This window comes from Salmo salar, chromosome 24 (genome assembly GCF_965601325.2).
Source record: "Salmo salar chromosome 24, fSalSal1, whole genome shotgun sequence".
In the NCBI taxonomy this organism is placed as follows: Eukaryota; Metazoa; Chordata; class Actinopteri; order Salmoniformes; family Salmonidae; genus Salmo; species Salmo salar.
Window position 1 is genome coordinate 48990001 of NC_138314.1, and position 13763 is coordinate 49003763.

The 13763-nt window shown below is 39.0% G+C and overlaps 1 protein-coding gene across 2 annotated transcripts in view; it reads right to left on the reverse strand.

Moving 5' to 3' along the window:
* The window catches only part of LOC106585976 (AT-rich interactive domain-containing protein 3A), a 299958-nt gene extending 291743 nt beyond the window's left edge, over positions 1–8215 (reverse strand). The window contains exons 1-2 of one of the 2 annotated variants that reach the window (XM_045706903.2): positions 7433–8215; positions 6224–6916 (exon numbers count right to left, since the gene is read on the reverse strand). In XM_045706903.2, coding sequence (XP_045562859.2) covers positions 6224–6916; positions 7433–7471 — 732 coding nt within the window. In that variant the 5' untranslated portion in view covers positions 7472–8215. The remainder of the gene's footprint in view (positions 1–6223; positions 6917–7432) is intronic. The other variant, XM_014172733.3, reaches the window with a different exon arrangement.
* Between the last annotated feature and the right edge of the window lie 5548 nt (positions 8216–13763).

Below are 13763 nucleotides of genomic sequence, written 5' to 3' on the forward strand. Positions count from 1 at the left end.
CTCACACACACACACACACACACACACACACACACACACACACACACACACACACACACACACACACGTGTCAGAGAGGGAGATCCTCGCATTTTTGGGTGTGAGCCAGGCTGGAATGCCACCTGCTCTACTTTCCTGCATTTCCTGTCCTCCTGCCAAAAACATACGCAATCTTATTTTAAAATGTTGTTTTGTCTCTCTCTCTCTCTCTTCTCTTAGCTCAAGTTTTATTTTTTTCACTCTGTTTTACAGTCCTACTCTATTTAATACTCTATTTTACAGTCCTACTCTATTTCTACTCTGTTTTACAGTCCTACACTATTTAATACTCTGTTTTACAGTCCTACTCTGTTTAATACTCTGTTTTACAGTCCTACTCTGTTTAATACTCTGTTTTACAGTCCTACTCTATTTAATACTCTATTTTACAGTCCTACTCTATTTAATACTCTATTTTACAGTCCTACTCTATTTAATACTCTGTTTTACAGTACTACTCTATTTAATACTCTGTTTTACAGTCATACTCTGTTTCTACTCTGTTTTACAGTCATACTCTGTTTAATACTCTGTTATACAGTCCTACTCTGTTTTACAGTCCTACTCTATTTTACAGTCCTACTCTATTTACTTTATGAGAGAAAGACAATAAGGAATTGTTATATATTTTAATTTTCTCAAGACTTTGAATGAATACATTTAATAGGGGGCCATTGCTATTATACTCCATTCATTCCATTGGTCCACAGAAATCCATTGTCAGAAGCAGCATGTTAGTGTCTGGCTACATCCGTCCACAGACTGACATGTAGATCACAGTGATTTAGTATTTACAGTAAATACCAACATGTCTCAATAATCTCCTTCTCTACTACATCAGTCTCTATACTGAACCTCCAATACCACATCTTGCTTACATTTACAAACATTTTACATTTTAGTCATTTTAGCAGACGCTCTTATCCAGAGCGACTTACAGTAGTGAATACATACATTTCATACATTTTTTTTTTTCTGTGCTGGCCCCACGTGGGAAGCGAACCCACAACCCTGGCGTTGGAAACACCATGCTCTACCAACTGAGCCACAGGGAAGACCAGTTAGTTGCTGCCTCCCTTTTTAGTTGCCTTTAAATGTGGTTTTGTTTTGTAACTCTGAACACACATAGAAAGCAGTCCGTCTCCAGCATGTCTGCTCGGCGACCGTAAGCATCCTTTTATTGTGCCATGACTGACTACAAATGACCTGGCTATAACAGCACATCATGAACAATATAGCTCTCAACTGGAGTCATATAGAGACGAGTCTTTCCTTGACAATAAACTAGTCTTTCCTTGACAATAAACTAGTCTTTCCATGACAATAAACTAGTCTTTCCTTGACAATAAACTAGTCTTTCCTTGACAACAGACTAGTCTTTCCTTGACAATAAACTAGTCTTTCCTTGACAATAAACTAGTCTTTCCATGACAATAAACTAGTCTTTCCTTGACAATAAACTAGTCCTTGACAATAAACTAGTCTTTCCATGACAATAAACTAGTCTTTCCTTGACAATAAACTAGTCTTTCCTTGACAATAAACTAGTCTTTCCATGACAATAAACTAGTCTTTCCTTGACAATAAACTAGTCTTTCCTTGACAATAAACTAGTCTTTCCTTGACAATAAACTAGTCTTTCCTTGACAATAAACTAGTCTTTCCTTGACAATAAACTAGTCTTTCCTTGACAATAAACTAGTCTTTCCATGACAATAAACTAGTCTTTCCATGACAATAAACTAGTCTTTCCTTGACAATAACCTAGTCTTTCCATGACAATAAACTAGACTTTTCTTGACAATAGATTTGTTTTCCTTGACAATAGAGACTAGTTTTCAGCAAAGCCTCACACAGATTTATGTATGACAGCTGTTTTCTAAACATACACTAGTGTTACTGATCAATACTACATACACTAGTATTACTGATCAATACTATATACACTAGTGTTACTGATCAATACTACATACACTAGTGTTACTGATCAATACTATATACACTAGTGTTACTGATCAATACTACATACACTAGTGTTACTGATCAATACTACATACACTAGTGTTACTGATCAATACTACATACACTAGTATTACTGATCAATACTATATACACTAGTGTTACTGATCAATACTACATACACTAGTGTTACTGATCAATACTACATACACTAGTGTTACTGATCAATACTACATACACTAGTGTTACTGATCAATACTACATACACTAGTGTTACTGATCAATACTACATACACTAGTATTACTGATCAATACTATATACACTAGTGTTACTGATCAATACTACATACACTAGTGTTACTGATCAATACTACATACACTAGTGTTACTGATCAATACTACATACACTAGTGTTACTGATCAATACTACATACACTAGTGTTACTGATCAATACTACATACACTAGTGTTAGTGATCAATACTACATACACTAGTGTTACTGATCAATACTACATACACTAGTGTTACTGATCAATACTACATACACTAGTGTTACTGATGATCAATACTATATACACTAGTGTTACTGATGATCAATACTATATACACTAGTGTTACTGATCAATACTACATACACTAGTGTTACTGATCAATACTACATACACTAGTGTTACTGATGATCAATACTATATACACTAGTGTTACTGATCAATACTATATACACTAGTATTACTGATCAATACTACATACACTAGTGTTACTGATGATCAATACTATATACACTAGTGTTACTGATCAATACTATATACACTAGTATTACTGATCAATACTACATACACTAGTGTTACTGATGATCAATACTATATACACTAGTGTTACTGATCAATACTATATACACTAGTGTTACTGATTCACACCACCGAGAGCAGAGCAGGGGAATACACCGTGTCATGATGGCTTATGGGTACATTCATGAGTATGTACAATATTACTGTTCTCAGATTTTTTTAATTGATAGATTTTTCATGTGTATGAAAATGTTGTGTTTATTTATTTAGCTAAATACTATATATCCATTGTTTAGCTGGAATGGAATAATGTTTGTATTAGCTATTATACATGAATGCACTTACTGTAAATCACTCTGGATAAGAACATCTGCTAAATTACTAAAATGTAAATGTTTTACATACAGATCTCATATCAATCACTCTATTGAATGATTTGTTATTTATTTATTAAAATGTTTGTAATTTGTTACGTTAGACTGTATAAAACCTAGCAGTACTACTGATTTCTCTGAGGAGGATATATAGTATTACTGTATAAAACCTAGTAGTACTACTGATTTCTCTGAGAGTGAGGAGGATATATAGTATTACTGTATAAAACCTAGCAGTACTACTGATTTCTCTGAGGAGGATATATAGTATTACTGTGTAAAACCTAGTAGTACTACTGATTTCTCTGAGAGTGAGGAGGATATATAGTATTACTGTATAAATCCTAGCAGTACTACTGATTTCTCTGAGGAGGATATATATTATTACTGTGTAAAACCTAGCAGTACTACTGATTTCTCTGAGAGGCAGATATATATTATTACTGTGTAAAACCTAGTAGTACTACTGATTTCTCTGAGAGTGAGGAGGATATATAGTATTACTGTATAAATCCTAGCAGTACTACTGATTTCTCTGAGGAGGATATATATTATTACTGTGTAAAACCTAGCAGTACTACTGATTTCTCTGAGGAGGATATATAGTATTACTGTATAAAACCTAGCAGTACTACTGATTTCTCTGAGGAGGATATATAGTATTACTGTGTAAAACCTAGCAGTACTACTGATTTCTCTGAGAGTGAGGAGGATATATAGTATTACTGTGTAAAACCTAGCAGTACTACTGATTTCTCTGAGGAGGATATATAGTATTACTGTGTAAAACCTAGCAGTACTACTGATTTCTCTGAGAGTGAGGAGGATATAGGTTTTATACAGTAATACTATATCAGTACTACTGATTTCTCTGAGAGTGAGGAGGATATACAGTATTACTGTATAAAACCTAGCAGTACTACTGATTTCTCTGAGCGTGAGGAGGATATATAGTATTACTGTATAAATCCTAGCAGTACTACTGATTTCTCTGAGAGTGAGGAGGATATATAGTATTACTGTGTAAAACCTAGCAGTACTACTGATTTCTCTGAGGAGGATATATAGTATTACTGTATTAAACCTAGCAGTACTACTGATTTCTCTGAGAGTGAGGAGGATATATATTATTACTGTGTAAAACCTAGCAGTACTACTGATTTCTCTGAGGAGGATATATAGTATTACTGTATAAAACCTAGCAGTACTACTGATTTCTCTGAGAGTGAGGAGGATATAGGTTTTATACAGTAATACTATATCAGTACTACTGATTTCTCTGAGAGTGAGGAGGATATATAGTATTACTGTGTAAAACCTAGCAGTACTACTGATTTCTCTGAGGAGGATATATTAGTTACTGTATAAAACCTAGCAGTACTAGTGATTTCTCTGAGAGTGAGGAGGATATATAGTATTACTGTATAAAACCTAGCAGTACTACTGATTTCTCTGAGGAGGATATATAGTATTACTGTATAAAACCTAGCAGTACTACTGATTTCTCTGAGAGTGAGGAGGATATATTGTATTACTGTGTAAAACCTAGCAGTACTACTGATTTCTCTGAAAGTGAGGAGGATATATAGTATTACTGTGTTAAACCTAGCAGTACTACTGATTTCTCTGAGAGTGAGGAGGATATATAGTATTACTGTGTAAAACCTAGCAGTACTACTGATTTCTCTGAGAGTGAGGAGGATATATAGTATTACTGTGTAAAACCTAGCAGTACTACTGATTTCTCTGAGAGTGAGGAGGATATATGGTATTACTGTGTAAAACCTAGCAGTACTACTGATTTCTCTGAGAGTGAGGAGGATATAGGTTTTATACAGTAATACTATATCAGTACTACTGATTTCTCTGAGAGTGAGGAGGATATACAGTATTACTGTATAAAACCTAGCAGTACTACTGATTTCTCTGAGCGTGAGGAGGATATATAGTATTACTGTATAAATCCTAGCAGTACTACTGATTTCTCTGAGAGTGAGGAGGATATATAGTATTACTGTGTAAAACCTAGCAGTACTACTGATTTCTCTGAGGAGGATATATAGTATTACTGTATTAAACCTAGCAGTACTACTGATTTCTCTGAGAGTGAGGAGGATATATATTATTACTGTGTAAAACCTAGCAGTACTACTGATTTCTCTGAGAGTGAGGAGGATATAGGTTTTATTCAGTAATACTATATCAGTACTACTGATTTCTCTGAGAGTGAGGAGGATATATAGCGTTTATAGCAGAAAAAACATGATCATTTATCTCTCTGAAATGAAACCATCAAGTGATATATTTTAAACAAATACATGTCTGTCATTCAACAACCTCATGCCATGATTATATGGTGAAAAAAACACACCAATCTCTTTCAATAAAAGCTCATTTACCAACAATTCTGAAAATGGACATATAGCGTTTTGGAATGAAACTCTTTATGTGTTTTATCTAAAATGAATGAATACTTCAACGTTTAGTGTAAGATGCCCACAGTATGATGCCTTCCAATAGGATGCACAATTCCTATTTCACATACAGAATAGATGCCTAAACTTAAGTTAGGTTGAGTCTCTGGAGTGCAAATGTCGTTAAAAACAACTGCTGAACATCCTCTTGAGACGCTACAGATGTAGGATCTTAATTTGAGCCAGTTTGCTACAGAAGGAAAAATAATCCTGCAGCAAGAAAAAAATTAAATGTGAATCACTATGTGGATTATAACTAATGGACATTTTTGTCGGGGTTGATAAAAAAAATGTTCGTTAGGGAAAATCAAGTCTGAAATTTCAAAGTGGAAATTATAAACGTTTGAAGCCTTTCTAAAACTCAAATACAGTACAATGTCTGCATTTCCTGCGGAAATTAAGATCTTACTTCTTGTATAGTCAAACATACATTTAAATTGTGTTTTTGGATTTAGTAAAGGCTTTATTCTAGGCTGATTTAGAAAAGAGATTGAGTTGTTATCAACAGGGTTAGTACAGTCAGTGGAGAGTCTATGTTGAGTTAAATTTCATATCAAGGTATTACTTATTAGAAGTCAGCTGCTTTACCTGTTTGAATTGCTCGTCGTAAGTCCATTCGTGTTGCTGAGACTGTGGTGCCATCCCGCCCGGGGTCTCTGACTGCCGGGGCGCAGCGAGAGACCGAGTGGCTCTGGACATGACATGTACCAGGGCGTCCTTTGGCGAGTCTCCCGCCCCGGGGGGCATCGGATGGCGGGGCTGGTCCTCCTCATGGTCCATGTCATCTCCATCCAGATCCCTGTCGTCATTCTCCATACCTCGGTCCATACCCTCTGGATCATCGTCCATATCGGAGTAGTCGGTTTTGGCCGTGTGCCTGCTAACGTCAAGACTGTGAGAGAGAGACAGTTCCCGTTCAACGGAGCTCGTCAACTCGGGAGAAGAGTTCTCTATTCCCGCAGCGAAATCGCCCCGGACCGCTGCCTGGTAGTGACGGAAGGCGACGGCTTGTTGGTGGATCTGGGACTCGACCATGGAGCGGAGATCTTTTTCTTTCTCTGCCTGACGGAGCTTCTCTTCTAACGCCAGGCGGGCAGCCTGCTGTCGTTGGAGGTTTTCCATGACCGCCTCTAGCTTCATGCCTCCGCCGCTGGGCTGCTGGGACTGGGACTGGGAGTGGGAGTGAGAGTGGGACTGGGCCTGGGAGCCGGGGAAGTGGCTGTGTGTCGAGGCAGAAGAGACGAGCAGGGGGAGGTTGCAGGCGGAGGAGAACGCTGCTTGCTGTGCAGGGCGTAAGAGTAAAAAAAAAAATAACCACTCAAAATGAAAACTATTGTTAAGTCATAAACTGTTAAGAAATAACTTTGTGATAAAGTGGGAAAAACAGCATGGCCATGCGTATTATGCTGATGTGGCCGATATTTGGCCGCTGGAGTCGATATATCCCGAAAACGTGGTTTCTAACGTGTTAAAAGTGCAACATAAATATAGTACAATGTAAACTACTGTATTTCGTAAATGAACGTGGGTAACAAAGTAACATGTTGTGCTGTATAATGCTGACGTCGCTATAATAGACTAGTAGTGTGTATTGTGACAAAATAAACATTAAACCATTGGTAATATTTCTCTATAACGTACCCGAAACGTTCGTGTCAATCTATTGAAGAGTTTAAATGTTAAACGTTGTATATATATATATATATATATAAAAAAGTTAATCTACATACTCTATTAACAACAACCAATCAAAAATCAATCAACGCGGTTAGAGAAGGAAGAAAATGTGATCCTTACCAAAGCAGATTTAGTTGCTAAACTGGTTTTATCAACCATGCTTCTGTAGTCAGATCAGACCCGAAATATCAAACGGTTCGCAAAGTATCTCCTTTCAATGTTAAATGTGTAAGTATTCCTGAATCCGGATTGAACATCGGGATCCGTGTCTCGATTGAAGCAAACAGAATAATGTGTATAAATGTAGTCGCAGTGATCGAGTCTTTAAACCCTGAAGATTTTGTCAAGAAGTGGCAACTGTAGTCAGAATGACCTCTCCAGGTGAAGGATCAAACCCTGTAGTCAGAGAATGACCTCTCCAGGTGAAGGATCAAACCCTGTAGTCAGAGAATGACCTCTCCAGGTGAAGGATCAAACCCTGTAGTCAGAATGACCTCTCCATGTGAAGGATCAAACCCTGTAGTCAGAGAATGACCTCTCCAGGTGAAGGATCAAACCCTGTAGTCAGAGAATGACCTCTCCATGTGAAGGACCAAACCCTGTAGTCAGAGAATGACCTCTTCAGGTGAAGGATCAAACCCTGTAGTCAGAATGACCTCTCCAGGTGAAGGATCAAACCCTGTAGTCAGAATGATCTCTCCAGGTGAAGGATCAAACCCTGTAGTCAGAATGACCTCTCCATGTGAAGGACCAAACCCTGTAGTCAGAGAATGACCTCTTCAGGTGAAGGATCAAACCCTGTAGTCAGAATGACCTCTCCAGGTGAAGGATCAAACCCTGTAGTCAGAATGACCTCATCCAGATGAAGGATCAAACCCTGTAGTCAGAGAATGACCTCTCCAGATGAAGCACCAAACCCTGTAGTCAGAATGACCTCTCCAGGTGAAGGATCAAACCCTGTAGTCAGAGAATGACCCCTCCAGGTGAAGCACCAAACCCTGTAGTCAGAATGACCTCTCCAGGTGAAGGATCAAACCCTGTAGTCAGAGAATGACCTCTCCAGGTGAAGGATCAAACCCTGTAGTCAGAATGACCTCTCCAGATGAAGGACCAAACCCTGTAGTCAGAATGACCTCTCCAGGTGAAGGATCAAACCCTGTAGTCAGAGAATGACCTCTCCAGGTGAAGGACCAAACCCTGTAGTCAGAGAATGACCTCTCCAGGTGAAGGATCAAACCCTGTAGTCAGAGAATGACCTCTCCAGGTGAAGGACCAAACCCTGTAGTCAGAGAATGACCTCTCCAGGTGAAGGATCAAACCCTGTAGTCAGAGAATGATCTCTCCAGGTGAAGGATCAAACCCTGTAGTCAGAATGACCTCTCCAGATGAAGGATCAAACCCTGTAGTCAGAATGACCTCTCCAGGTGAAGGATCAAACCCTGTAGTCAGAATGACCTCATCCAGATGAAGGATCAAACCCTGTAGTCAGAATGACCTCTCCAGGTGAAGGATCAAACCCTGTAGTCAGAGAATGACCTCTCCAGATGAAGGATCAAACCCTGTAGTCAGAGAATGACCCCTCCAGGTGAAGGACCAACCCTTCTGCTCCCATTTGCTAACAACACGTCAATACAGTAATATTACGGAGGGCAGGGTCTACAGCCGACCTTGGAAATACACTTTATAACAACCGCAGTGAACCGACGGATCTCACATCGCCAAGTGTTGGAAACTATCCAAAAAGGGAGTCTGTTAATAGGTTACACGTTCTGTAATCTATAAATACATGTTTTTAGTCCTTAGGCTATTTAGCCTGGACCCTGTCCTACATACACTTTCCTAGTCGTTTCATACAACCTACGTACTGTTGTCTTTTTTTTTTATCTCCTTTTTTTTCTCTCTCTCTCTCTCGACATAAATAGATTTAGAGGTTTTGTTTTTGCGCAACGTAAAAATTTTAATTCCGTTAAAAAGAACAAGCGAATAGGTCTACGTGCTTACGTCAGAGCGGGGGAAATGTTACGCGTTCCATTGCAGGTCATGGCTAGAAGGTATCCAGCTTCTGTCAAATTAACGTCAAAAGTTTATTTTTTATTTTTATTTGAGATGCATTTTAGCTAACCCTTTTCCTAACCTTAACCTAATTCTCCTAAACTGCTACATTAATTTTCCTAAACTGACTTGTAAGTTATCCTAACCTGCTACGAAAAGTGAAATCTGACATTAATTTGACAAAAGCTGGATACCTTCTAGCCATTCCCATCCATTGCAAGGGGCAGAATGTTTTTAACGTTTCACTCAATTCCCATCTAAATGTATGAATTTTGACAGATTACACCTCTCAAAAGTGATCCCATTCCGCATGGTAAATTAATTGACATAAAAGCCTACTACCCAGAACCAGAGGACATAGGCCTAGCTAAGCCTACTACCCAGAACCAGAGGACATAGGCCTAGCTAAGCCTACAACCCAGAACCAGAGGACATAGGCCTAGCTAAGCCTTCAACCCAGAACCAGAGGACATAGGCCTAGCTAAGCCTACAACCCAGAACCAGAGGACATAGGCCTAGCTAAGCCTTCAACCCAGAACCAGAGGACATAGGCCTAGCTAAGCCTTCAACCCAGAACCAGAGGACATAGGCCTAGCTAAGCCTTCAACCCAGAACCAGAGGACATAGGCCTAGCTAAGCCTTCAACCCAGAACCAGAGGACATAGGCCTAGCTAAGCCTTCAACCCAGAACCAGAGGACATAGGCCTAGCTAAGCCTTCAACCCAGAAGCAGAGGACATAGGCCTAGCTAAGCCTTCAACCCAGAACCAGAGGACATAGGCCTAGCTAAGCCTTCAACCCAGAACCAGAGGACATAGGCCTAGCTAAGCCTTCAACCCAGAACCAGAGGACATAGGCCTAGCTAAGCCTTCAACCCAGAACCAGAGGACATAGGCCTAGCTAAGCCTACTACCCAGAACCAGAGGACATAGGCCTAGCTAAGCCTACTACCCAGAACCAGAGGACATAGGCCTAGCTAAGCCTTCAACCCAGAACCAGAGGACATAGGCCTAGCTAAGCCTTCAACCCAGAACCAGAGGATATAGGCCTAGCTAAGCCTTCAACCCAGAACCAGAGGACATAGGCCTAGCTAAGCCTACTACCCAGAACCAGAGGACATAGGCCTAGCTAAGCCTTCAACCCAGAACCAGAGGATATAGGCCTAGCTAAGCCTTCAACCCAGAACCAGAGGACATAGGCCTAGCTAAGCCTTCAACCCAGAAGCAGAGGACATAGGCCTAGCTAAGCCTACCTAAGGGCATCATAAACACAAACTGCACCAGGAAAAGAAAGCTGTAAGTATTTGTAGTAGAATAAAGGTCCTATGTGAAAGTAATGAATACAGTGAAGTCATTTTAACACCTTTTGTATTTCTGTACTCTGAATCATAGACTGTAAAACATATGGTCTCTAAATATACCTTTGGTACAAGACAAAGATGTGCTGATGTCCATCAACTCCAAAGGAAACACTTATAATTCTAGTGACTTTGTGTTTTTCTAGTATAATGCATTTGTTTAGCTGTATCTGTATCTGTCATTGTGCCGTTATGTGTTTACTATCTAATCCAAAATGCAACAAACTAAGTTTCCTCTGGGGAAATTAAAGCTATTCTCTTCTGTTCTCTTCTGTTCTATTCTATTATTTTCTGTTCTATTCTATTCCCACCTGTTCTATTCTATTCTCACCTGTTCTATTCTATTCTCACCTGTTCTATTCTATTCTCACCTGTTCTATTCTATTCTCACCTGTTCTATTCTATTCTCACCTGTTCTATTCTATTCTCACCTGTTCTATTCTATTCTCACCTGTTCTATTCTATTCTCACCTGTTCTATTCTATTCTCACCTGTTGTATTCTATTCTCACCTGTTCTATTCTGTTCTATTCTATTCTCACCTGTTCTATTCTATTCTCACCTGTTCTATTCTATTCTCACCTGTTCTATTCTGTTCTATCTGTTCTATTCTATTCTCACCTGTTCTATTCTATTCTCACCTGTTCTATTCTATTCTCACCTGTTCTATTCTATTCTCACCTGTTCTATTCTATTCTCACCTGTTCTATTCTGTTCTATCTGTTCTATTCTATTCTCACCTGTTCTATTCTATTCTCACCTGTTCTATTCTATTCTCACCTGTTCTATTCTATTCTCACCTGTTCTATTCTATTCTCACCTGTTCTATTCTATTCCCACCTGTTCTATTCTATTCTCACCTGTTCTATTCTATTCTCACCTGTTCTATTCTATTCTCACCTGTTCTATTCTATTCCCACCTGTTCTATTCTATTCTCACCTGTTCTATTCTATTCTCACCTGTTCTATTCTATTCTCACCTGTTCTATTCTGTTCTATCTGTTCTATTCTATTCTCACCTGTTCTATTCTATTCTCACCTGTTCTATTCTATTCTCACCTGTTCTATTCTGTTCTATCTGTTCTATTCTATTCTCACCTGTTCTATTCTATTCTCACCTGTTCTATTCTATTCTCACCTGTTCTATTCTATTCTCACCTGTTCTATTCTATTCTCACCTGTTCTATTCTATTCCCACCTGTTCTATTCTATTCTCACCTGTTCTATTCTATTCTCACCTGTTCTATTCTATTCTCACCATTTCTATTCTGTTCTATCTGTTCTATTCTATTCTCACCTGTTCTATTCTATTCTCACCTGTTCTATTCTATTCTCACCTGTTCTATTCTATTCTCACCTGTTCTATTCTATTCCCACCTGTTCTATTCTATTCTCACCTGTTCTATTCTATTCCCACCTGTTCTATTCTATTCTCACCTGTTCTATTCTATTCTCACCTGTTCTATTCTATTCTCACCTGTTCTATTCTATTCCCACCTGTTCTATTCTATTCTCACCTGTTCTATTCTATTCTCACCTGTTCTATTCTATTCTCACCATTTCTATTCTGTTCTATCTGTTCTATTCTATTCTCACCTGTTCTATTCTATTCTCACCTGTTCTATTCTATTCTCACCTGTTCTATTCTATTCTCACCTGTTCTATTCTATTCTCACCTGTTCTATTCTATTCTCACCTGTTCTATTCTATTCCCACCTGTTCTATTCTATTCTCACCTGTTCTATTCTATTCTCACCTGTTCTATTCTATTCTCACCTGTTCTATTCTATTCTCACCTGTTCTATTCTGTTCTATCTGTTCTATTCTATTCTCACCTGTTCTATTCTATTCTCACCTGTTCTATTCTATTCTCACCTGTTCTATTCTATTCTCACCTGTTCTATTCTATTCCCACCTGTTCTATTCTATTCTCACCTGTTCTATTCTATTCTCACCTGTTCTATTCTATTCTCACCTGTTCTATTCTGTTCTATCTGTTCTATTCTATTCTCACCTGTTCTATTCTATTCTCACCTGTTCTATTCTATTCTCACCTGTTCTATTCTATTCTCACCTGTTCTATTCTATTGTCACCTGTTCTCTTCTGTTCTATTCTGTTCTCTTCTATTCTCACCTGTTCTATTCTATTCTCACCTGTTCTATTCTATTCTCACCTGTTCTATTCTATTGTCACCTGTTCTCTTCTGTTCTATTCTGTTCTGTTCTGTTCTATTCTGTTCTGTTCTATTCTACAGGCTCGAGTTTGATGCTTTGTGTTTACTGTATGTATATAGTATATATTGTAGTCCTATGTTGAATTTGTGTTTACTGTATTTATATAATATATATTATAAGCCTAATGTTGACTTTGTGGAAATTCCTCTGTATTCTGTCCAGATATATTTGTCATTTGCTGGCAGCACCATGTCACAGAGTGAATTCTGGGTAAATGTACTTGGTGAATAAAAGTGATGATGATGAAGTGGAGAAGCTAATACACTGTTTGGTCCTGGATGACTGTGTGCCATTATCTCATCACGATGTGAAACATAACTCCTCTTTTTGTTTTGTTCCCTGGTTACCGTTACCGACCCCTGGTTACCGTTACCGACCCCTGGTTACCGTTACCGACCCCTGGTTACCGTTACCGACCCCTGGTTACCGTTACCAACCCCTGGTTACCGTTACCGACCCCTGGTTACCGTTACCACCTACCGTTACCGACCCCTGGTTACCGTTACCGACCCCTGGTTACCGTTACCGACCCCTGGTTACCGTTACCACCTACCATTACCGACCCCTGGTTACCGTTACCGACCCCTGGTTACCGTTACCGACCCCTGGTTACCGTTACCGACCCCTGGTTACCGTTACCGACCCCTGGTTACCGTTACCGACCCCTGGTTACCGGCGCCACGTCCATCTAGGACAGAGAGAGACAGAGGGATACTTCTATGACTAAATGTATGACTTTTAATCTGTAGGGAAGACGGTTTGTTCATTCTAAGGAGAACATCAATGGTATGAACTGAAGTGTGATCAAA